The sequence below is a fragment of the Bos taurus genome, chromosome 14, assembly GCF_002263795.3.
Source record: "Bos taurus isolate L1 Dominette 01449 registration number 42190680 breed Hereford chromosome 14, ARS-UCD2.0, whole genome shotgun sequence".
Classification (NCBI taxonomy): Eukaryota; Metazoa; Chordata; class Mammalia; order Artiodactyla; family Bovidae; genus Bos; species Bos taurus.
This window is the reverse complement of record NC_037341.1, coordinates 4,482,272-4,509,234: the sequence shown is the minus strand read 5'-3', so window position 1 is coordinate 4,509,234 and position 26,963 is coordinate 4,482,272. Positions and strand designations below refer to the sequence as shown.

The 26,963-nt window shown below is 46.1% G+C and overlaps 1 protein-coding gene across 5 annotated transcripts in view; it reads right to left on the bottom strand.

Annotated features, from left to right (window-relative positions):
• Window positions 1–26,963, bottom strand: part of FAM135B (family with sequence similarity 135 member B) — a 264,276-nt gene that overhangs the window by 142,639 nt on the left and 94,674 nt on the right. For all 5 annotated transcript variants that reach the window (XM_059874287.1, XM_059874288.1, XM_059874289.1 and 2 more), the window contains exon 2: window positions 14,489–14,584. In XM_059874287.1, the coding sequence (XP_059730270.1) occupies window positions 14,489–14,565 (77 nt within the window). In that variant the 5' untranslated portion in view covers window positions 14,566–14,584. The remainder of the gene's footprint in view (window positions 1–14,488; window positions 14,585–26,963) is intronic.

Genomic DNA, 26,963 nt, shown 5'->3' with positions numbered 1-26,963 from the left:
TCTGTTGATGAAACAGTGTTACCTCTACAGAATCAAATACTGCAGTAGAAAAATACTCTATTCATTCAAGACTTTTTCCAGAACAGAGGTGATTATTATACACAGAGAGAGAGACACACACACACACACATTTGAAGGGCTTCCCAGGCACAATGATAAAGAATCCGCCTGCCAATGCAGGAGATGAAAAAGACTTGGGTTCAATCCTTGGGTCAAGAAGATCCTCTGGAGCAGGAAATGGCAACCCTCCTCCAGTCTTCTGGCCTGGGAAATCCCATGGACAGAGGAGCCTGGCGGGCTACAGTCCCCGAGGTTGCAAAGAGTCACACAGGACTGAGCAGACACACCACACACACACATGCCTGAAAATCCAAGCACAAGCAGTAACACACAAGAGAATCTGGCCCTAGCTCACCTTTCCAGCAGTCACAGCAGCCTTATTTCAGCTTCTGGATGAAGCTGCTCCTTCCAGGGCCTCATACCTGCCCTTTCTTCCTGCTCTCTTTCCTCCCACTCGTACTTGGCTATTATTTTTCAAGTAACTTTCAAGTCTCCTTTTAAATGTTCCTTCCTCCACGAGATCCCTCCTGAGCCCTCATCTATTAATACATGAAGCATCTCCTGTCATACTTCTTACGGCCACCTGCACTTTACATCACAGCACACGTTTCATACCAAACTGGCTCCTTTAGAAAAGGAAGCTTAGATTCAATGACTGTCTTGACCACTGGACTAACGTTCTGTGAGAACAGGGACTGCTTTGTTTGGGTCATCACCCCGAAAACGGCACCCAGAACTATGTCAACTACACAACTGACCCTCAATGAATACTGTTGTACTGTTCAATACAGAGAAGAGGAGGGTCAAAATATTTCAACCCAAAGTGTCCACTTGTCAACAAGCTTTTATTGGGCTTCACTGGGTGCCAGCCCTGAGTGGCAAGCCTGGGAACCAGGAGTGGATGGAACCTGGATGCCAAGACCTAGCAAGTAATGAGGAGGTGGTTGGCACTAGCGGTGGGACAAAGGGAGGGCCGAAGGATGCTCCTGATCAGGCTAAACTATAATAAAGTCTCCTGAGATAGGTGATCTCTTAGAAGAGACAAAGACAACCTGAGCAGGAGTTAGCAGGGAGAACACTGCAGACAGAATACTGCAGCAGCTGTGGGGGAGGCACGAGGCTTGGAGGCAACAGAACATGCAAAACCCTGGCTGATTTCCAATGCACAGGGTGGGTGGGAGGCAAGTAAGCTGCCAGAATCATGAGAGGACTTCCCTGGTGGTCCAGTGGTTGAGAAGCCGCTTGCCAATGCAGGGGACATGAGTTTGATCCTCAGCCCGGGAAGATTTCACAGGCCATTAGCACTGTACTCACAGAGAGGGACAACGTGCCTCTCCTCCAGCGAACAGCCCTCTTGCAGTCTCCTGAGATTTTTGAGTTGCTTTTCAGATAATCCAGGTAGCAGCCCTTGGTCACCCACCGTCCACTCTGCTTACATATCTACAGGGGCTGCTGGCTAGTCAGGACTGGACTCAGATACACCAGTTCTGGGATAATCAGAGACTGGTAAAGAATTGGCACAACCTTAGCGACCCTGTGATCCTGAGCCCAGCTGTGTCGACTCAAATGTGTCCCATCAAATGTGACCCTCTGTTCTTTCGTCTGCATAACAGTCCACACAATCATAACCCTGACTTCATTAGGTTGTTTGAAGAACTGAATGAGATAATAAATATGAAGCCTAAAAGAGTTTCAGGCTCAGGGTTCAAAAAAATGTTAGCCAATGTGGTGTTTACATATTTACTGGTGGATTCCCAGTGGTTTTCAAACAGATGCAATGATACCCCCGTGTCCTGATGAACAGCCTCAGAGGGCACACCTCAAGAAATGTTGACCAAACCAACTCTACTTTTCCCTTTTATATTTCAGATTTCCTTGAAGATTCATCCTGAGGAAAGGAAGTCAAAAGTTTTTCACAAACGTTTGAAGGTTTGTGATTGAATATATCATCACCTTTTCATCAAATATGTAGTTTTCCAAGATTCTCAACCATCCGAACCCCATCTTCTTCAGAAGGAGAACATTCGTGATGGTCAAGGCAGCCTGGCCCACTAAAGACCAGTCCACTAGAAAACATTTCCTGACATAAAGCACTTAAAATATATCTTCCTTTCACTCCCACAGGCTTAGTTCTGGTCTCAGTTGAAGAAACTATTGATGAATCTCTTTCACGTTCCTGGAAGACTATTAGTGATCCTGAAACGGTGATCACAATCCTGAATCCTCCCCAGCTCATTTAATTACTCCTTGTTGGGCATAGCTGGGGCATCATCTGTAAGCTTAGAGAACTCAGGCTTGTCAACACGCTGCCAGGTGTCCTGGAGGTGAGACACTGAGAGGTGTTCAAAGCCCCTGAGACACGGCCACAGCCTAGAGGAGGGAGTGATGCCCAGCCTCCCTCTGGCACCAGGACTGGACAATGCAAGCCAAGAACGTCTGAGTTGGGCAAGGCCTTCCCGAGCTCACTCTGGACCAATGCCACTTGTGAAGTTACCGCCAACAAAACGAACGGTGTCTGTGAGTTTCCTCAGTTCTTCAGACCCCGAGAAGATGTGTGGATGTAGAGGTCCAGGATATGGGTTTTGGAAGGGAAGCCGTGTGGCTTCTGAGAAAGCGTGTGGGGTTGGAAGTGAGACAGACTTGGAATGGCAGCTGTAGTAGTCTACATGGCTTCAGGCATTTTGTTTTACTGTTTGTCAAAGGCGGTTTGCTCATGTGTAAAGTGGGAAAGATAATATCTGCTTCTCCAGGATAATTAAATGAAACGATGGAGATAAAATGCCTAGCTCAGTTCCCAGGATACTGCAAGGACTAAGCTGAGGCCAATTCATTTCTTTGTTTCTTTTCCTGTTTGCTTACTTCCCCACTATTTGCGTAGGTCGGGCCACCCATTACCTATTTGATATCTGCATGATGAGAGGAAGCATAAATGGGGAGACGAAGGGATGGATATGTGGAGAGATGAACGGTCAAATCTCAAGAGAGGTGATTCTGTGGCCCCTTCTGCAAGCTGAGATAAGGAGTGTGGAGTCAGCAATGCAAAGCACGCACAAGAATATATGAGCTGCACAGCAAGCTGGAGGCAGGCTTAAATCCTGGGCTGACACCAGCAGTAGGGCTCCTTCAGGCAAATTGTGTAATAACCATAATGATGATAAGGATAAATAATAATTAGATAGCTCAAAATCATCGAGCACAACACGCACACATGTAATTTTTTGTTCACAAAAGCCATAGGAGGTTGATACTATCATTATCTGGCTTTCAGATGTGGAGAAATGAAGTCATGTGTCCAGGACCATACTGCTCTGGGGGCTTGGAATCAGGACCCAGAATCAGATGTTCTGACACCAGAGCCCAAACATCAGCCACTGAGCAAGCCCCTTTGAATTTCCCTTGTGTGCTCATCTAAGAAGTTTCCTCAGTCATACGGTATCTCAAAAATGTAAACTAAAAATCCGATTCGACATTCTTAATACAAATAGAGGGCAATAAATGTCACCCTGGATCCTTCACCAACATCAGCATTCATATCGCTTATTCTTCAAAAGAAGGCTTCGGGACAAAATGGAAAAAAGTCAGGTACCATCGTCCCCCCACCCCCAGTTAATTCCAACTTTGGACAGTTTTGCAAATCTATCCTTGTGATGGATGGACAACAGCATGAGAGAAAAAGCAACCTCCAAGAGATGTTCTTTGGAACATTCGTATCACACAGCCCACTCCACATGTGTGCATACACACACAAATACACATGTGTGTGTGCACACATCTGTGATATCATGAGTAGAGAAATACTGTTGCAAGGAACATCCCAAGAGAGGACTCTGGCAGGAGACCACGGAGGGACTAATGTTCCACAGAAGACACTGGGGATTTTTTGGTTATGAGAGAAGAGTTATTGATTAGGAACCAGGAAATCTGAGATCCTGAGAAGACTTTTCCGCTCTGCAGCTGTCTATTACAAGGCAAAGCATCCTTTCTCTGCACCCAGTTTCCTTATTCATATATGAGGCAAACTTGAAAGAGCTGATGGGAGAGCATTCCAGGAAATGGGAACAGATAGCACAAAGGCTCTAAGGCGGGGCCACGTCCAGTATAATCAAGAAACTACAGAGAGACTATTGCGGCCAGAGGTAAGCAAAAGAGGGAACGAGTAAACCAGCCGTATGGACTTCGGCTTCATTCATAGCCAACTGGAGAACAGCAAGTTGGAACAGAGGAGCATCACTACCTGACTTAGGCTTTGCAAGGACCATCTGGCTTCTGCGTTGTGAGGAAACTAGACATGGGCATGGATCAGTAGGATCAGCTGGGCAGATTATGGTGCAAATCCAGGTGGAACTTGATGGTGGCTAGAACCAGAGAGCATTAGCAGTAGAGGTGAGAAATGTTATGTTCTGCATAACCTTGGACGATAAAGCCAGTAGGATTTCTGGATAAAGTGGACACGAGGTGTGAGGTAGAGAGAAGTCATGAGTTGCTCTAAGATGTTGACTTCAATAACAAGAAGGATGGAAGTGCCATGAACTGAGATGGGGTTGTTTGCTGGAAGAGGTTTGGGAGGGCAGGAGATCAGGTTTGCTGTTTGGATAGAGCAAGTTTAAGATGCCTTAAGACAGCAAGATGATGTTGGATGGAGGACACCTACTGGGCAAGTGTGAAGTTGAGAAGAGAGGAGAAACTGATGACCTAATAGGGAAGTCAGTAGCTTATAGGCAGGCTTTCCAGGTGGCCCTAGTGGTAAAGAACCTACCTGCCAATGCAGGAGACGTAAGAGATGAGGGTTTGATCCTTAGGTCTGGAAGACGCCCTGGAGGAGGGCGTGGTAACCCACTCCAGTATTCCTGCCTGGAGAATCCCATGAGGGGCCTGGAGGGCTACTGCAGAGTCAGACACAACTGAAGTGACTCAGCCCGACAGAGCTTACAGGTGGTATTTAAGTCCACTGGACCAGGTGACCCAGGGGGTGAATGTAGGAAAGCACTGCCAAATTGATTGGTGAAAACCTGGGCTACTGAAAGAGATGTATTTTGATAATAGATAATAAGAGATGTATTTTAATAATAGATAATAAATATCAAGCACCGTGCACAGACTTCTGCTATTTATTCCTTGTATTCAGTAAGTACAGCTCAGTCTATGAACACTGGGCCCCTCTTGGGCCCGAGGTATCCATTCATCTTCTCTCCTTCCCTCTTCCTCCCCTGTCTCTAAACACTGGAGTCTAAAGATTTATTTCAGTTGGGGTAGACAGAGACAGGAAGAAATCCCATTTTGGCATGCAAGCCTATGCTTAATCCTTATTGCTCAATCTATTTTCTCAATGCCCTGCCCTAAGAGAGTATTAGGAACTTTCCCAGCTATAAATAAAGGACACCGGTTCCATTTCATTACTGTTTCTTATGGGTCTAGAGCCCACTAAGTCATCTGAAGACAGAAATCAGTGGTGGGATCTGAGCTTTATACAAACCTCAGAAACTACCAATCAACAGGATTTGGAGTGCAAAGAGAAACTTCCTTGTCACAAGGCTCAATAAACATCCCCTTAATCATCATGACTGGACTCAGATAAGTAACCTCACCCAATGAGTAGGATTCAAATGTATGAGTGTCAACTATCTGTCAGGCAGTGCCTGCATTCTCCACGCTTCAGCCAAAGGTTGTTTTAACCCAAATTTGATCCTCTCTTAAAACATGCCATACTCTCCCCTCCTATACCATCCTTGGGGCTTCCCTGGTGGCTCAGATGGTAAAGAATCCACCTGCAATGTAGGAGACCCATATTAGCTCCCTGGGTTGGGAAGATCCCCTGGAGAAGGGAATGGCAACCCACTCTAGTATTTCTGCCTGGACAATTTCACAGACGGAGCAGCGTGGCGGGCTACAGTCCATGGGGTTGCAGAGTCAGACATGACTGAGCGACTATCACTTACACTTTTTTTCTTTTCATCCTATCCCTAGAGGAGAAAGTTCAAACACCTTGGTCCGTATTTCCAGACCTGCTCCTCCAGCCAGGAGCCTTCTCTGTATATCTTCCCCAACCTCAGCAGCATCAGCTCAGACAGGCCATCAAGCGATGGGTGACTGTGCTCATCAGCCCATCCACCCGATTTTGGCTTGATTACATTGAACAGCAAACCCGCTTTACCATGTCAGCTTTAGGTGGTAGCTCTCCCCAGCACCTGGAACAGTTTCCCTCTATGGGGCCAGTTCGCATCCAGATTCGCAGACCATGTACCCACCACACACACACACAAGCAGCTCCGACAAAGGTTCTGTCTGTTTCACCAGGGGCCGTCTGCACCACAGTTCCATGGGAGGGATGCCACACATTTCTTCTTGAGAAGGATGACAAGAGAAAGCTTTAATGGGTAGAAAAGGGGGATGGCGTCATGCACCTGGTAATGTACGTATGACTGATTCAGGGCACCCCAAACTGGCTCTCTGTGACAACCTGGGGGGTGAGGGGGTGGGGAGGTCAGTGGGAGGGGGCTCGGGATGGAGGCGATACCTGTATGCCTATGGCCAGTTCATGCTAACGTATAGTAAAAAGCATCACGATATTGTAAAGCAATTATCCTCCTATTTAAATAAATAAATAAGAACAATTAGCACATTCTTCAACTAAGGTTCAGCCCAATAAATATTAATCATATAAAACTCAAAAAGAAAAAATAAAAGAGGGCAAGAGATCATCTCTGAGGATTCCATTCACTGAAAGATCTTTTGTCAAGGAAGTGTGAATAGATTTGGGTAAGAAAATGCCTCTGGGGCCTGTCAGTCATTGGCCAAGAGGATCTAATTCTCAGTACATCATCCTCTGATTGTTCAAGGTAGACAGACAGACAGTGTCGGGCAGCCAGGAAAGGAAGTCTGGGTGAGAGTTCCCCCTAAAAGTTGTGCTCTGAAGTTGTATTGTTTGCAGAAGTGGGAGTATTTAAAGAAGTGGAAGTGGAGAGTGTCCGTCAGAACATCTGAACACCTCTGTCTGCTCCAAGAGGAACAAAACAAGCCCAGCGGGGCAGAAAGCACATGTGTGGACTCTGGGGTGCAGGCTACCCCAGGAGAAGCCCTTCACCTGGCCACTTGCACAAAGTGCAAAACTGAACCAGACCTGGATCTCCTGTCAGTCTGTGCTTCCTCTGTGACTTGTGGATAACACTGCATCCTTGCAGAACTGAGGGCTTATGTGAAGCTCTTCATAATGGGCTTCCCTGGTGGCTCGGTGGTGAAAGAATCTGCCCTCAATGCAGGAGACCCAGGGTCAGTCCCTGGGTTGGATTTTACAGTTTCCAACCCCAAATACATTGCTGTTGACTCTAGTGGGTTGAGACATAAAAGTTTCATGCAGTGGAACTAAAGAGACTTTTTTCAAAGAGAAGAGAGAATTTCCCCCTTTCTCGGAACACACAGCATGCTGATGAAAGTTAAGTTCTATCTACATTTAGAAGGAGCAGCAAAGGGCCAGCCTTGCGGGGGTGTCTTTTCGTTTTCCCAAAGTTCCCAAACAGTACCTGCAGGGACCTGAGTGTCAGCCCCTGGGACCTGCGGAGCCACCCAGACACCAGTGACATGGGAGATTGTTACATCCCTACTGTTCACAAATGCTCCTCAACAGAAGGTGGAGATTTGCCTGATGCCATGAAGACTCTTGATCGGTGTTTAATTCCTCTAAGCTTTGTAAATGCCTGCTGCAGAAGTCTAAGAGGAGATGGAACAGGGATCTGGGGGTAAATGGGGATGGTTAGGCTGAAGATCATGCCCTCCCTCACCTCACTGGACGATAAAAGTGCTTGGTCAATTTATATTCCCACCAACAGGGAGAGTGAAAGTTGCTCAGTCATGTCCGACTCTTTGCGACCCCATGGACTATACAGTCCATGGAATTCTCCAGGCCAGAATACTGGAGCGGGTAGCCTTTCCCTTCTCCAGGGGATCTTCCCAACCCAGAAATTGAATCCAGGTTTCCTGCATTTCAGGCAGATTCTTTACCAGCTGAGCCACAAGGGAACTTCAGGAATACTGGAGTGGGTAGCCTATCCCTTCTCCAGCGGATCTTCCCACCCCAGGAATCGAACGGGAGTCTCCTGCATTGCAGGTGGATTCTTTACCAACCGAGCTATCAGGGAAGCCAACAGCGGAGAGGGTTCTCTTTTTGCCACACCCTGTCCAGTGGAATCTAGAAAAATGGTAAGATAAACCTATTTGCAGGGCAGGAATAGAGATGCAGACATAAAGAACGGGCCCGTGGACATGGGAAGTAGAGGAGGGTGGGATGAATTGGGAGAATAAGATTGGCATATATACACTACCATATGTGAAATTGATAGCCAGTGGGAAGCTGTTGTATAAAATAGTGAGCTCGGCTCACTGCTCTGTGATGACCTAGGTGGGTGGGGATGGGGGTTGGGGGTGGGAGGCTCAAGAGGAAGGGGATATATGTACACACATAGCTGATTCACTTACTAGTACAGCAGAAACCAACACAACATTATAAAGCAATTATACTCTAATTTTTTTTTTAAAGGTGCTTGGTCAAAGAGTATTCATCTTTATCAACATTATCAGAGACTTAGAACCAAGGCAGACTTCCCTTGTGGCTCAGCTGGTAAAGAATCCACCTGCAATGTGGGAGACCTGGGTTCAATCCCTGGGTCGGGAAGATCCCCTAAAGATGGGAAAGGCTACTCACTCCGGTATTCTGGCCTGGAGAATTCCATGGACTGTGTAGTCCATGGGGTCGCAAAGAGTCAGACACGACCGAGCGACTTTCACTTCACTTTCACTAGAACCAAGACACATGGGGAAAGTTCATTTTCAGGGTGTATTGTTTATATTATTAAGACTAAAGTGCTTCCTAGTTATTCAAGAACAAAAATGTCACGGTAACTTCTGAATAATGAGATGCATTTTAATATGTAAAAAAGGAAGCAAAACATCCAAAAATAGAGCACTGGTTAAATAAATTATGGTGGAGTTATATGACGGAATTCTTTGCAGCTGTTAATCATGTTGCAAAGGGACATACAGGTGATTAAAAATGTTCACCACGTGGAAAGAGAGAAAATAGAGAACAAATTAATATCGCACATTTTCTTTTTTTTTTTGGCCAAGCCACACAGCATGTGGGATGTTAGTCCCCTGACCAGGGATCGAACATGCAGCCCCTGCAGTAGAAGCATGCAGTCCTAACCACGGGACCACCAGGGAAGTCCAATATTTTACATTTTTGTAAAGGAAAACACATGTGCATATGAAATAATGTTTGCCCAGTGAAAAAGGAGAGGAAGAGGGATGGAGTTCTGATTACAAAAGTGATGATGTGTATCATGAAAAGTAAGAAAAAGTACAAGGATGAAAAAGTCACCATAATTCTTTCAATAGGCAAAACTGCTTTATGTGTGTGTATGTGTATGCCATTAAAAGCTTAAAATGAGAACATGATGAAGTACATTTAAAATTGCTTTTGAGCAACATTTGACAACTGGTGGGAACAAAAACACAGCAGCTAAGGACTGTCTTATGTCTACTCCTCTGACCCGAGGTGCACTCAAAGACCCTTCCAGGAAAGAAACACGCTGAAGTTCAGTGGATCTCTAGTGACGGCAGTATTCACTAGCTGCCCGACCAGGTCAGCTCCAGCCCTGGCACTAACCAGCTGAGGACCATCGGGTGCAGATTTCAGTTGTGACCAATGAGAGAGAAAGGCTAGGATGGGCTTAGCCCACCTTGCCAGCACTGCCAAGCCTGGCTCTCTCTAACTAGATGCTTTACAAACCTCACTCATGACTTCTTGTGTGTGTGTGTGTGTGTGTGGTTATTTATTTTTAATTGAAGGATAACTTCTTTATAGTATTGTGTTGGTTTCTGCCATACATCAACATGAATCAGCCATAGGCATACATAAGATACTGCCAAACAAGAAACTGAGGCCAGAGAGTCAGTGCTGCGCCCACAGGTGCCCGGCTCGTAACAGAAGACGTGGAAGCAGACCTGAGATCTCTGACTCTTAGACCAGACCTGTGTCTCTGCTTTTTCCTCCACACCAGGTTCATGACCATGTGCCCTTTCATTCCGCTTGAGAGGCCTGAGCGAGCACCGCAGTGAGTGCAGAACTGAAGGGGCCGGCACCACCCACCAGCATTCTGGTCCACCTGCACTCCTCCAGGAAGTTATCAGGCCCTGTGGGTGGCTCTGAGCTCACAGAGATGTTTCAGTCTCTGCAGGCCAACTCTCAGCCCCCTGGAAGGGTCTTTTCTCTACAGATCTGCTGAGTGTATCCTCAGCCAGGGGTTAAGAGGATAAAAGGCTTAGAGCCATAGGCTTATGAAGTCACAGATTCAAAGCGGAAAAAAATGGGGGAAAAAAAATGGGACAGGGTAATTGTTAACAGGAATGTGGATTTGCTAGAAAAGTAATCCGGACGGTCCAGCTGCAAAAGCCCGTGGGTGTCTGACGTCTGTTCCCTCTCCATAGGAATAATTTTTTTTTTTAATGCCATTTCATGGGGAAAGAGAGATCAAATTTTTATTAAAATAATATCATGGAATTTCACAGAAAGAAAGACACTTAAAGATCACTGAGTCCATCTACTCTCCCTTGTGCTAGATGGAACCACTGGCAGCAAGTGATAAAAGTCCCAAATCAAACCTCGTGTAGTCCTTCCTCCCTTTCTAAAGGCGGGAAGGACTGAAAAGGACAGCAACAAATTTTAATAAGAAAAGTGAAGAGAAGGATTGTTTCTGACAGAATCAGACAAATCAATTCATTGATCTCTGGCAAGCAAAGATAATTGTATTTCTGAGTCTATTAAGGCACATCAGGGCTAGTTAGCTAATTTCACAGGGAGCTTAGCTGTCACTGGGCTTCGGGGCACAATGGGAAATGTCAGGGCAACAATACGAGATGGCACTTTCTTTCAGGAGCCACTTGACTTAGGAGTGAACCGTTTTCTCTCCAGCAGAGATGAGGCAAGTGAGTTTTTTCAGAGGGGATTTCAACCCTAATATTTCTACAATATTTGGCCTTCCACATCGGGTCTTGATTATAGGTCCTTTTGTGTGCAACCCTTCTGTGGGCAGGACAAAATTTACATGTAAAATCATTGAAAACTTCTGGGCAGAAAAATCTTCTAAGTGACATTGTAAAGAAGGAATGGAGGAAAGACAGGAAATGAAGCTTAATTAATATCAAGCAATGAAAACCTTCACATACATTATAGTCATGTGTGAGTGAATGGATGACAGAATAAAACATAAAAGATACTCTTTCGAAGCAGGGGAAAAGAGGATTCACAAAAACTGGGCTGAACAGAGCAGGTGAATATCAATCAACATACAGAAATAGTTTGGAGAGGAGGTTATATTTGAGCTGGAGCTTGCAGAGGGTAGAACGGTCAAGGCAGATATTAATATTAGGGGCAGGAGGGTCTGAGTGCAGACAATAATATAGCAGAAGTTTAAGATCAAACCACTGGGAGTCTGAGCACTGGGCTGAGAGTGAGAAAAGGAAAGGGGGATTTTTGAACAGGGAAGCAAGATCAAACATCAACCCTTTGGGGTAATAACTCCACTAACAGTGTGAAGGACAGACTGGAAGCCAGGATTCACAGGTAGAAAGGACTATTTAGACAGCCTCTACTCGATACCAGTTTCCATGTTAGCTGCTTGCTCTGCATGTATTAACTAATGCAATTAGTGCCCTACCTGATCAGATTACCCCACAAGATGGACTTTGTCATCACCATTTTAGAATGATAGCTGGTTCATGTTGTCAGAGCCTACATGTTGCAGAGCCTGACTTCAAAGCCAGGTCTGACCCACAGCCAGGCTCCCCAGTGCCTCCCCACCCTGCCTTTTTATCAGGATGAGCCTCACCACCAAGCACAGAGGTGACCATTCATGAAGCTTTTGACTGGTCTCAGGAGATGCTTTTCCTTTGAGAATTCACCTTTGCCCTCAGCCCTAAATCCTTGAGCTCCCCTCAGTGCAGACTTGAGATAAATGCAAGTTGATTGTTCAACATCACCAAAAAGCAGTATACATTCTGGAACTAGAAAAAACTAATGATAAACATTAAAGTCCTGTAAGCAAGTAACTCCTTGATCAGGACAAATCCCCGGTCAGCATTCTCAGTTCGGTAGCCATGTGATTTCAACACAGCCTCTCACACAACACAGCCTCTCACACAACACAGCACCTCACAGCAAATCAAGAGTGGGGGAGGTGGCTGGGACCTCCCTCGTGCTCCAGTGGCTAAGACCCCATGGTCCCAATGCAAGGGGCCTGGGTCTGATCCCTGGTCAGGGAACTAGATCCCACATGCCACAACTAAAGATCCTACTTGTTCTAAGACCTAGTGCAACCAAATACATTTAAAAAAAAAAAAAAAGGATTATCTGTCTTGGCAGACAGGGTAAATGAACTGGCATATCTGGACAGAGGCTCAAGAAGCCTCTCATTAACTGGAGAAACCAAGTGGAACACAGATGACCACAGTCAAACACAGTTCAAAGAAGGACACGTTCCTTCTTCTCCAAGCCCCAGCTCTATTCTCTACCATCCAAGGACAGCATGGAGCACACAGCCCCCAAGCCTACTTTCTCTCTCTTTGACGACATCAGGAGATCATCCGCCACCTTTCACCCAGGCCCCCACTGTGCCCACGAGGTCTGGACAGCAGGCATCACATCCCCATGGAGTGCCTGCTAGGAAAGTAATTATATTTCACATACACAGGGTGCCTGAGAGGTTCAGAGCAGAAAAATCCTTAGCCCTTGAGCTCCAGGGGTCATGCCTGTCAGGAACTCCGCTGGCAGAGGCAGAATCCTGGCTAGCATCAGCCCAGCCTGTCTGCAGCTCCCTGCTCACAGAATCCAGGGGGCTGGGGACCATCTACACCAAGCTCTTCCTGGAGATGGGACCTTAGGGATCTTAAAACTCCTGCCATCCCTCCCTGAGAAGTCTAACAGACTTGATCCAAAAGTTGCCCTGGCCTGTTCCTGAATATAGCTTAACTGAACCTACTCTCAAGCAACTCAGATCATACAATTATGCCCCCATCCACTCTGAAGTGTGCCTAGATTTCCATACCCCTTCACTCCATGAAATGGAAGCATTAAGAGCTGAAAGAAAGCTGTGAGAGTCTTCCTTGCTCTGGGAGATGAGATGGACCAGTGGTCTCCAAGCTTCAGGATCTGCATATTTACCCGTAAAAATATTTTCAGGCATGCAGCCCCAATATATGTGTGTTTATTTATAAATCATATGCATGTACAGTTCTATTCATAAATGGTATGTGTTATAAATGTAAGAAAGGTATTTAAAAGATAAGAAATATGATAATTGATGGTTTAAAAATATTTTATGTGTTAATGGAACACATAACTTTTTGTAACATACACAGTAATCAAAATATATATAGCATATATAACATAGATATACAGTGGTAAGTATACATACGGTAATATACAATAATAAAAATTATATGTATTATATATTAAAATATACATATAAAAAAACACAGAATAGTGATTCAAAGTTCTGGTTTTAACTCGGCCCAATTCAATATTAGACTTTATCAGTGAACATGGCTAAATAAGATGGCTCCCCAAACCATGTAGATATGGAAAGAAGAGTACCACAGACTTACTGGATAACTCATGATTTCCATATTCATTTTCAACCAGTTTTACCACCCGCACAGAGCTCTCTTTGTGCCCTGGATGTGCCACTTTGAGATATCTTGCTAACAATAATGATTTCACACAAGCTTCAGTCAATATTGAAGGTCAATATACAGCTCAGATGAGGTACATTATTAATAATTAGGGTCACAAACCCATATGTAAGTTCACGCTTCTCAGTCTACCAAGTGCTGGTTCTGATGAACTGGTCATTCTTTGTCAGCGTGGGATTCAAATGCCAAAGTCAGAGTACATCCTCAAAAAGTGAACCCAGCTGTATTTTAATTGTGTATTTTTAAAAGACAATGTAAATTCTCAGTTTCTGAGCGATCTGGGTACAGGTGTATGATATGTGGTTTGGTGAGCTGGCCTCTACAAATATTGATCCTACAGACACCTTTTTATTAGAGTTACACAGGCAAGCTTCATCTCCAATAAATTCACCTTCCTTAAATGCTGACTGACAGATGTAATGGGAATAGCAAGTAGGTAGAGGTGCAGGAGGAAGAGAGAAATTAGCATTTTCTAGTCTTTGTCAACTTATGGCTCATTTTCAAGTGCACTAAAAGTCTGGGTTTTCCACTTGGCAGGAAAAAAAAAATCATACAATTCTTTTCTCGTGAATCCAAAATTCCCTCCAACCTCTCCTTACCACCATCATCTCCTGCCAGAGGAAAAACAAAACACGAGAAATGAACAAGCAACGAGATAAAGAAGCACAATTAGTGAAAGCATACTCACCCTCTCTGAAACAGATCCACATTATAAAATTTATGTAGCTCTACAGAAAACTCAACTGTTCCTTGTACTTCAGACATGATCTTCTTGGTTCATTACCTAAAAAAACAAGAGGGAAATGAAGAGCTTGAGGTCTCATCAGCCACACACAGACAGCCTGGGCTTCTACAACCGGACCCCAAGCAGAGCTGATGTAGATGGACAAGAGTGTCTGGCCAATGGGCCATAGTGTGTCCACTGGACGTCATCACTCAGGGGGGCTCCTTTCAGAAGAAAGACACAGAGAGATGGGATGCCTTACATAATGCCAAACAGCTCACACTTCCGAGAACTAGGACTCAGACCCAGATACCCTAGTTTCTAAAGCTGGGCTAGCCCCTGCCCTTCCTTACCTGTCAGTGCCTGGAGGCACTACCATCTGGCTACGAACACATGCATAATGACCAGCAGTGCAACAACCCCTATTCTACTTGTGTGACCTTGAGCAGGTCACTGAACCTCGCCCAACCTCAGTTTCCTCATCTGTAATGGAAGGACTGGTAACAGCATAGGCGTCTCATAGATGATGGGGAGATAAAATAAATCTGCCACAGAGAGCACTTCACACAGTTTCTTGTTGCTGTTCAGTGCTTAAGTCATGTCTCACTCTTTGCCACCCCAGGGACTGAAGCACACACCAGGCTCCCCAGTCCTTCATCCCCCCGAGAGTTTGCTCAAACTCATGTCCATTGAGTCAGTGATGCTATCTAACCCTCTCATCCTCTGCCGCCCCTTTCTCCTCCCGCCCTCAATCTTTCCCAGCATCAGGGTCTTTTCCAATGAGTTGCCTCTTCCCATCCAAAGTATTAGAGTTTCAGCTTCAGCATCAGTCCTTCCAAGGAATACTCAAAGTTGATTTCCTTTAGGATTGACTGGTTTGATCTCCTTGCAGTCCAAGGGAGAGTCCCAGAAGAATGCTGGGATAAAAGTTCTTGCCCCATATGGCAGATAAGGAAAGAGATCAGGAAGTCTCTAACCTGAAGTCCCTTTGTGACTTTAGAATGTTCTAGTGGTGTGTGCTTTCATCAGCAGCCTTTCTTTACTACCATGTGTAACGGGACAATACAAGCTACCTAGGAGGAAGCTAAAAGGTAATTACTTGAAATTCCTTGCAACTGAGCAGGTTCTGGGGGGACTGTTGCTGCTGCCGCTATTTAGTCACTCAGTCGTGTCTGACTCTTTGCGACCCCATAGACTGTAGCCCACTAGGCTCCTCTGTCCAGGGGAGTCTCCAGGCAAAAATACTGGAGTGGGTTGCCATGCCTTTCTCCAGGGGATCTCCAAGGATCAAACCTGGGTCTCCTGCATTGGCAGATGAATTCTTTACCACTGAGCCACCTGGGAAGCCTCAAAGAACTTGATGTTTCTAAATAGGTCATAACAGTAGCTGGCATGATCTTGGAAAGGGGAGAGAATAAGGAGGGAGTAAGAAGAGATTTGGTCTCTCTTGGCTGGCAAAGGATGATTGGCACCTAAGTTTCCTTTCAAAGGCCCCCCTCTTTCTGCCCCCAAGTTGCCTGGAGGACCAGACCACCATTGCTGGCACTCAGAATCCAACCTCACTACAGGTAATGGGGTCATGCTATGCCAGACCCAAAAATAAGAGCACAAGGGATTAACTAGGCTTTAAGACTTAGTAACTAAACAATGACAACAGCTTTGTCTCAGCTCTGGCCAGAGTGCCATCTGGGGCACCGTGTCTGAAGACGCAGGATTCCACATACCATGTTAAAATGCAGCGGATCTTAGGACCCAAGCTCTATAAATTCTGCAGGATGGAATTTCAAGCTGATAAGCCTGAAAGGCCAAACTCAGAAAATGTGTTAAAAACCTATTTCCCTAATGGGTGAGCCATTGAGGCATGCCCCAGTCCCACAAAAGGCATCAGAGCCAGTCAAGGTCAGAACCCGCTGCTCAGTTTCAAGGCATTTCTAGTAAAAGCTCAGTGGAGGGACCAACGAATAAAGCCATTCTGAGCTTCATTTCATTATCACATTAAACAGGAACCATGCAACATCCTGTCTTTCTCATCACCTCTCTCGGTCTCAATTCTCGAAATACGGCAGAACTGGCAAAGGTGTCTGATACCCTTGCTTGTAGATATCAGTTCCAATAATTCCTGAACCCTCTGTGATCTCTGCTCCTGGGGGGAAAGATCGGGGGAGGGCAGGAACAGGACACCCCAACACCCACAGGTCAGGGATTTCCATTCATTATCTCATACCCTCCTCACGTCCTCTCTGAGGCAGATAGTACTGACCCCCGTGCACACAGGTGATTATGCACTCCACACGAGGGAAGAACACTGACCCAGGGGCCCACAGCCCTGGTTTCCCAGCGCCATGCCTCACCTGCAGAATAGCCAGTGTCTTGTTTTAGAGTGGGGAATTAACATTTAGAAGGAAAAAAAATACACAGAAAATATCATACAGAACATTTTCTCCTGGGAAGTCACACCCCACCCTCCTACAGTTCAGGACTAATAGGATGCAATCCTGGAAAGTGTATATGCAAACCCAGCTTCTTGGTGAGAAGCTGCTTTTTCCTTTTTAACCCGACGTGGTTCATTATAACCCAACACCCAGTAATTCAATGAGGGTGATGAGCTCACGTTCAAAACATCAGTTTTAAAACTCCACATTGATTCTGCTGGCAACCACTAGGTCCACTTTGAAGGAGGTGCAGGAGTCTGCAGGAATTCAAACTCACTGGCTCTGTTTCCAACCCCCTCCCTGGTCTTTCTGAGGCCTAGAGAGAGCTCAGTGACAGCAGTGGTTTACAGGGCTCGCTCCCCAGGCCTGCGGCACCTGGTTGACCAGATCACCACTCTCTTTCGGGATTACCTCCACTCACAAGTGAAACAGAGCAGGACTCTGTGGTCCTTGCCCCTCCCCGATCCGCCTCCACATCCTCTGCCTGCCTTTTGTCTGTGGAAAATTTTAATCAAAGATTAAATTTAATCAGAGAAGTGGGAAATGGGGAAACCAAGGAAATCAATCACATGAGCCTAAATAATAATAATAATAATGCAGTCATTAAGCATAGTCAGGGCCTTTAGTTCTTTCTCAAGGGCTATAGACAATAGCCTGGGCCATATCCTGTGAGCTGTCTCATAGATACTAAAACACCAGGTGGAGAAGTTACCTACGTGATGACCAGGACACAACTGCCACAATTCTGAGACCTGGCCGCAAAGAAATGGGAACAAATGCAGCCCATTAGGAAGTGATTAGGACTATTAACTGTACTGATTAAATATTAATTAGGAAGACTGTACCTGAAACAACCAAGATGATGCTGGTCAGGCCACTGATGACCAATTTAAAGATGACTGTTAGAGATGACTATGCTGTTTCTGCACTTTGTCTATAGAACGCTCACCCCCTGCTTTTGGTGGTGGTGGGGAGGGGGGCAGGTCAGAATTTGAACAGATGTCTGCCACCCTCCTCCAGTTGCCAACATCTGAAATAAAGCAAACTTTCCTTTCCACCCACCTGGCCTGTTCATCGGCTTTTGGGTGGTCAGCAGCCGGACCCCACACACACTCTTTCAGTAACACAGGCACAAGACTCTCCTCCCCCTGCACATCAGAGCTGAGTCTGAATCCCCTCCCCTTAGTTCTCACACACTGAGATCCTGCCCAGCTCCATCTCTCCATGGGTATGGTGAAAGAAATCGCGTTAAGGAGGTTCAGAGGATTGAAGATTATCAGGTATATAAAGAGCTTCCGTCATTTTCTGACAAATCATCAATCATTCATCAGTGGAAGCAGCAAGTATTTTTATTTCTGCCTTCAACACCACTGGCAGAAATTCAAAAGCCCCCTCACACAATGCAGACCCAATGAAGACTCATTCTCTCTCCTTTATATTAGAGGTTCTGGGGTCCCTGGAGGCCTGCCCTCCATGTCAATTAAGGTGGAAAAATTGTTTGCACTTTTCATTGCAATGTTTCTTAAATGTTTCATTAGTGACTTACATTTTCAGAAAATGTTTCAGAACATCCTCAAGAGCCTCTGAGGAAATTTGTTAAAAATATTAAGGCTATTTTGGAGAAATACCACGATGCCAAAACCTCATTAGATACTGCTTGGAAACAAATCCCTTTACAAACAGGTCTTCCTTTAAAATGTAATCTTTCCCTTAAAACATCAATCTTCAAAGTGTGTGGCCTTTGAAAGATTAAATGAAAAAAGGCATGTTGATCTTAATGGGCATCAGCATTGACTTTATGAAAAGGGCATGCAAAGTTACTGTGCTCAAAAGATTACCCACCATAGAATTACAACACGGCGAGTGGAGAAGGTTCAGGAAAGGACCGTCTGATGCTACGGAGCAGAAAGTGAGGACAGAGAAGGCATGCCAGAGCACAACCCAGCACGTTCCAGGGGGACCCGAACACTCTATCAGATCCTGCGGCTTCCTCTGGTCTGAGAGATGCAGCAGAAATGGTCCTCTGACCTCCTGTAACTGCATTCATGAGTGCCCTTCTCCCCAAGGCAGTTTTCTCCTGGCAGCCATTCTAAGAAGGTAGATAGCTCCACTCTTCTGCCCAGTCACTGCAATGGGAATCAGCTCTATGTTCAAAGAAAACAATCTCATTGGGAATGAAGACCAGCATCTCTTCATTGGAAAGGGAGCTTCACCTATGAGGAAGGTTTGTGCCCTGCTTCAAGAGCACCCGAGCTGCATTATATGCCAACCCTGGGCCTCACCTCTGAACGGGACCTTGGACCAGCCAAGCAGCATCTCTGAGCCTCCGTATTCACACCTGGAATGTGGGCCAACACCCCACTTTCAGGCAGGATTGCTTAGGATCCAAATTGGAGCATCACCCGGAGGTGTTCATTCCTTTCAGACACTGGGAACAGAATCGAGCACAGGGACCCACCCAGAGCACCAGGGATAGACAGACAACTGTGTCATCAGAGGACACAGGCCAGAAAGGAGAGAGCTGGGTCACAGCTGTGGTCCATGGGAGTAGGTACCCTGACATAAAGGTGTACAGAGAAGACCCAGCAGGGTAGCCTGCAGGAGGCTGGCCAGTCTCTCAGGTACCAAGATCAGACCCTCAGAGCCACAGGACTTCAGGCAAGACCTTATGCACTCTGTGCCTTGGTTTTCCCAACTGGAAACTGCTTTGCAAACAGCCTATCATACACACTTAATAAGTACAAGCCATTCTGATACGGAAGAAAACCTAAAAACAATACGATGAGCATGGCAGGAAAGAAATGATTACTGCCTTCCTCCTACAAGTTACTGGACCCCCTGGCAGACTGTGAGCTTCCCTGGGGTCTCCCAGCTGGCAGGAGGCAGAGGGGCGGTCAGAATTCATGTCTCTGATTCCCACACATCACAGCAAATGCAACCTCAGCCACTTGGCCCCCCTGATGTTTACTTGGCCCCCCTGATGTTAAAAAATAGTATTTTCTTTCCTTCAGCGTAGAAATTAAAATGGGCTGTATATGTCTATTATTTCTCATGTCTGAAGACAATGCCAAATGAAGCATCCCACACTGCACTGAGGTCTTATTTCCCATGGGATGCTGAGCTCGCCTTAGGCAGCATCTGAAAACCCAGGCATAAAGGCACATAAGGTTCACAACCTCGGAAAAGGATGACAGAATTGTAAACTCAGGGAGTCTAAAAGCACCCAAAGCAAGGGAGCAGGCACCACTGCTGTTGGCAGCTCCCAGCGCAGAGCCGGTCCCTTCCCACCAGTGCTGGTGGCGCCCACCCAGAAGTTAAGCATGTAGCCAGAATGGGTGGCAATGCATCGCTCCTTCCACCTCCTGAAATGCATGTACACAAATGGGCACCTAAGTCTGTGTGTCTGTGCACACACACACACACATACTTAAAATGCATGTTGGGAGTGACCTCTTGGAAAGACGACACAGAAGCCTACAAAAAGCAGCAGCTCTGATCCTGCCAAATATGTGTCACGTGCAGACCATTTTAAGGACTAGCAGGAAATGGTAACCCACTCCAGTATTCTTGCCTGAAGAATCCCACAGACAAAGGAGCCTGGCAGGCTACAGTCCACAGGGTCACAGAGAGTCGGACACAACTGAAGAGACTAAGAGCAGCAAGGGCCTGTTAAACCAGATTTTGTCCTCCCAGCTTCCACATCTGCAACCCTAAAAAGTAGTGTCTGTTTCGCAGTGACTATATTTTCAAACGGACACTAACATATTTCCAGCAACATTATGGATGCTCAATAAATAGTGAATAAGGCTAATGTTAGAATAGTTAATAATAACAATAGGAGTTTATACAGAGCAAAGACAAGCTTGAGCACCAAAGAAGTTCATCCTGGAGGGTGGGGGAACCAGCAGGAGAACCCGGGCTGAGCCCAGAAGACAGACATGCCCTTCAAACTCTGGGGCACTCTGTCCTGCCAACCTGTCTTCTCCCACCCTGTTGCCCACCTCCATCACAAGCTCCAGGGGCAGCCTCATGGAAGCGCTCCACCTCCTCTGAACAAGGCTTACCTTTGCGTGACTGTGATCCGCTCTGTCCACCAGGTGGCTCACATATCTCCTCCCTCCCTGACCTGCTCCCAGGGCTTAAATGTCCAACCCAGCTCCCCCAGGACCATTCCTCAATAGTTATGCCCCCAACAGGCTGTGCCACCACCACCCTGACCAGCCTGTGTCTGGAAGTACATCTGTCTTTCAGGTTATACATTTCCCTGGGGGTCCAGGGGGAAGGAATCCACCTTGCAATGCAGGGGACACTGGTTCAAACCCAGGTCTGGGAAGATTCCACACGTCACAGGGCAACTAAGCCCGTGTGCCACAACTACTGATCCTGGGCTCTAGAGCCTGGGAGCCACAACTGCTGAAGCCCAAATGCTCTAGAGCCCGTGCTCTGCAACAAGAGAAGTCACCGCATGGAGAAGCCCAAGCCCCCAACCAGGGAGTAACCCCCATACTCTGCAACTAGAGAAAAGCTGGAGCGGCAAGGAAAACCCAGCACAGATGGGGGGAAAAATGTGAGCTCTTTAAAGGAAGGACATTCAGTGAGTTTAGTAGAAAACATGGTAGAGAAGAGCATGAAAGAGCATTTGTGGGACAAATCAGAGAAGGAATAAAACAAAAACAAATGCAAGAGAAATTTACATACACACGGATAAATAAATGAATCGATGAGTTGATTCTCTTATTTCCAATCAAATATAGTTTCCCTGAGCACCTGGCACCAGCCCCGACTTAGGACTTAAGAGTCTGAAATGATTCATGGCTCTTAGTTTCAGTGCAAGCCTGACTTCCTTTCTGTGCTTGGTGCAGGAAACGCAAGGCAGTTCAATCCATCATGTTTAAGAAAATTCCAGAGAGAAGCCAACATCCGAGAGGGAGGCAGTCACTGATGGTGGCTCCACAGCAGAGGACACTCTATTTATCCTTCCAGAAGCCACAGTGTAAACAGGAGAGGCGGTGAATGCCAGCCGCGAGGCTCCCACCCAACGCGTTGAGGCTGGCATTTCAGGCGCGCTGTGTGCTGGTGCCCCATCCGCGGAGCTTAGGGATCTGATTCTGCTGACATCTGTCACCAGCTTCACAAAGGCAGCAATGACTCAGCCTGAGGCGGTGTTCCCACGTGGACCACCCACGAGATCTGGAAGCCCCCACTGGCAACCTTCTCACACACGGATGGCCACCCTCCTCCCAGCCACCCTTTCAGCCAAAAATAGAGAGGAAAGGACTTAAAAATGATGTGAATGATGTTTTGTGGAGCCTCCTGGGAGCCAAGAGGAAAGGGAGAACCGGCCTGCTTCGGCACGTCTATTTTTTTTTTTTTTTTTTGCCACATGGCATGTGGGATCTTAGTTCCCCAACCAGGGATTGAACCTGTGTCCCTGCATTGGAAGCACAGAGTCTTAAACACTGGACCAACAGGGAAGTCCAGTGTCGGCTCTTTAGAACTGATGCTGCAGGCTCCTCCTCCTCTGGGAACACAGGTACCTCCAGGGGTCGGCGCGTCCCACCAGGAATGGTCTCTGCCGAGGCTTGGGCTGTTGGCTCATAGACCCACAGAGCTACATAGGCCTTGGCGCTTAGAAAGCCTGACCCCCCTGTGACACAGAAGAGAAAACTGAGGCCAGAGTACACTGAGAGGCAGCCAGACGCAGAGGAGGCAGCAAAGTTTGGTGACATCAAGGCCATGAACGGTCACAGCCACAAGTCCTGGCCTTGATTAGTTCCTGCTTTTTGCAGATTTCTTTTTCTCTGGTCCTCAGTGTTACTATCTGTGGATAGGGCTCCTGACACCTTTCCAGCAGAGCTAGTGTGAGGAATGGAAGAATTGATATGTAAAGTATACTAAGTAGGTGCTGCACTAGCCAGCCCTCAGAAAACACTCCAAGCAGCTGCTACTGTTATTGACATGATTTCTATAGTGACAACAAATACTCAGTGAGCAATAACTGAAGGAAGCAATAAGCCTTTCATTCAAGGTCAGCAATTCCTGTTGTGCAATTGCCAAGTTCTGTCTGACTCTTCATGACCCCATGGACTGCAGCACGCCAGGCTTCCCTGTCCTTCACCATGCCCCGGAGTTTGCTCAAACTCATGTTTACTGAGTTGGTGATGCCATCCAACCATCTCATCCTCTGTCATCCCCTTCTCCTCCCGCCTTCAATCTTTCCCAGCATCAGGGTCTTTTTCAATGAGTCAGCTCTTCCCATCAAGTTGCCAAAGTACTGGAGTTTCAGCTTCAACATCAGTCCTCCCAATGAACATTCAGGGTTGATTTCCTTTAGGATTGATCTCCTTGTTATATGTTTTGTGACAAGAACTTGGACCATCTTGTTTTGCCAAAATGATGTATGATGATACTCTTTAATATTTTTTATTGTTTGTGTGTCAATGTTTGAGTTGAGGTTTACTATGTTAAAATTCTTGTGAACACTTCAAATAAAGTTTTTTTTCTTATTAAAAAAAAAAAAAAAAAAGAAATGCCCAGATTTCTGTGGGCTAATAAATGTCATGATGGTTCTACAACAGCACGGCCTCAGCTGTGAGTCCCTGACCAGTGAGAAGGGGATGATAAGTATCCTGGAAAATGGAAACCAGGATTGTGCTGAGACATGGGGTCACAGGGAGTAGGGATGGAAGGTAAGACCCCAAAGGGATGAACACAACGCAAGACGTGGCAGGGTGAAGGATTAGGGTAGTTACCTTCAAGTGTGACATAGAGCAGACTTGAAATAGCAACCCTCACACTGGCGTGAATATTAATCTTTATAAAAGGATGATGACAATGTGCTTTGGGGCATGAATTAATCATGAGCTTACACTTTTTAATTTTTAAAAACAAGCTTCTCTTTATAAACATCTCAGCAACACCTGCTCAGACTCCCTTTGTGGCCATGATGAGACCACTGGTTCAATCATTCTGAAAATGCTGATACTAACTAAAGGCTTCACATGTGTCAGCAGTGGTACTAGGTACCAGGGAGACAGGCATGTGTAAGTCAGGAGCTGAAGAAAGGGAGAAAAGACAACAGATGATTAGTCTGTGCTACAGTAAGTGCTACAAGGGGATCATACAGGAAGTCTGTCCCAGGGCCATGGAGCCTCCCACCATTGTCTCACCCATGTAAGAGGTGAGGGGCATGGAGATCATGTAACAGGACACACACCTGTGAAGGCTGAGCACATGTGAAGTGCTTCTGCCACGGTGACCGTCTCCCACCTAACCTGACATGCTTAACCACATATGAGGTGTTAGTTGATATTTAAGGATGAAGGATGGGGGAGTCTCTGGTGGCTCAGTGATTGAGAATCCGCCTGCCAATGCAGGAGACAAGAGTTTCAATCCCTGGAACGGAAGGATCCCACACGCCAAGGGGCAACTAAGCCCGTGCACCACAACTACTGAAGCCCTCAGCCCTAGAGCCTGGGCTCCGCAGCAAGAGAAGCCCACACACCACAACTACAGAGCAACACCCACTTCCATCTAGAGAGCGTCCATGCAGCTACAAAGACCCAGCACAGCCAAAAATAAATCAATAAGATTATATGAGAAAGGAGAGGGACAAATAATAAACAGTTCACACAAATAGCACGCTTGATTAGACAGAGGAGCATGACAGAGCTGGCCCCGCAGGGAATGCAGGCGTAGCACCAGAGCCAGGCTCTCGAAGTCCTGCCTTTAAAGGGCCACACCCAGCTGGAGCCCAGGACTCACCCCATCCATCTCTCCCAACCTGCCAGCAGCACACAGACCCCACAGATTTCCAGAATATTTGAGACAGTTCATAATCCTCACCTCCCGGTTAGAGGAGAATGGATACATGTATATGCATGGCTAAGTCCCTTTGCTGTCCACCCAAAACTACCACAACATTGTTAACTGGCTATACTCCAATATATTAAAAAAAAAAAAAAAAGCTCAAAAATAATTAATTTATTAATTAAAAAAAAATAATTCTCACCTCCCTAGCTCTGCACAGACTATTCCGCTGCCCTGACCTAACCTCAGAAAATTTTGAACATTACTTTGCTAGCGTGTGAGATGAGTGCAATTGTGTGTTAGTTTGAACACTTTTTGGCATTGTCCTTCTTTGTGATTGGAATGAAAACTGACCTTTTCCAGTCCTGTGGCCACTGCTGAGTTTTCCAAATTTGCTGGCATATTGAATGCAGCACTTTAACAGTGTCAAATTGCCAACATCCATTGGATCATAGAAAAAGCAAGAGAATTGCAGAAAAACATCTACTTCTGCTTTACTGATTATGCCAAAGACCTTGACAGTGTAGATCACAACAAACTGGAAAATCCTTCAAGAGATGGGAATACCGGACCACCTTACCTGCCTCCTGAGAAATCTGTATGCAGGTCAAGAAGCAATAGTTAGAACTGGACACAGAACAACAGGCTGGTTCCAAATTGGGAAAGGAGTACATCAAAGCTGTATATTGTCACCCTGTTTATTTAACTTATATGCAGAGTACATCATGTGAAATGCTGTGCTGGATGAAGCACAAGCTGGAATCAAGATTGCCAGGAGAAATATCAATAACCTCAGATGCGCAGATGACACCACCCTTATGGCAGAAAGCGAAGAGGTACTAAGAAGTCTCTTGATGAAAGTGAAAGAGGAGAGTGAAAAGGCTGGCTTAAAACTCAACATTCAAAAAACTAAGATCATGGTATCCAATCCCATCACTCCATGGCAAATAGATGGAGAAACAATGGAAACAGTGAGAGACTGTTTTCTTAGGCTCCAAAATCACTGCAGATGGTGACTGCAGCAATGAAATTAAAAGACGCTTCTTGGAAGAAAAGCTATGACCAACCAAGACAGCATATTAAAAAGCAGAGACATTACTTTGCCAATAAAGGTCCGTCTAGTCAAAGCTATGATTTTTCCAGTAGTTAGGTATGAATGTGAAAGTTTGACTATAAATAAAGCTGAGCACCAAAGAACTGATGCTTTTGAACTGTGGTGTTGGAGATGGGTCTTGAGAGTCCCTTGGACTGCGAGAAGATCCAACCAGTCAATCCTAAAGGAAATCACCCTGAATATTCATTGAAAGAACTGATGCTGAAGCTGAAACTCCAATATTTTGGCCACCCAATGTGAAGAACTGACTCATTGTAAAAGACCCTGATGCTGAGAAAGATTGAAGGCAGGAAGAGAAGGGGACGACAGAGAACGAGATGATTGGATGGCATCACCAACTCAATGGACATGAGTTTGAGCAAGCTCTGGGAGTTGGTGATGGACAGGGAAGCCTGGCATCCTGCAGTCCATGGGTTCGCAGAGAGCTGAACATGACTGAGCGACTCTCATTCACTCACTTCACTCAAGAAGAACCTACACGCCAGCTGCCCTCTGACATCAAACAGCCTAGCTGCTTGGCCCTCAGTCGTGACCCTGCTCCCCTCTTACTCACTAAGGTCATTCTCTAATGATTAGAGCAGCTAATATTTACTGAGTGCTCCCTGGGTGTCAGGCCCAATTTTAAGATTTCCTGTATAATTAATTTAATCCTCCCAACAGTCTCACTGGTAAATACTGCTATAGTCATTCCCATTTTATGGATGATGCACAGATAGGTTAAGCAACCTGCTGGAGGTCACACAGCTAAATAGAATCAAGGCAATGTGGCTGGTCCCAGCTTCTTGCCACAGTGCCTCTTGCAGGCACCATGCAGGAAGGAAGGATGCTTACCAGTCCGACCCAGAACCAAGCCCAGGAGGCAGCTCAGGGTGCTCGGTGAGTAGAATGGGAAGTTGTTGTTTAGTTACTAAGCCATGTCTGACTCTTTAGGGACCCCATCAAGCTCCTCTGTCCATGGGAATTCCCAGGAAAGAATACTGGAGTGGGTTGCCATTTCCTCCTCCAAGGGATCTTTCAGACCCAGGAATAGAACCCATGTCTCCTGCATTGGCAGATGGATTCTTTACCACTGATCCACCAGGGA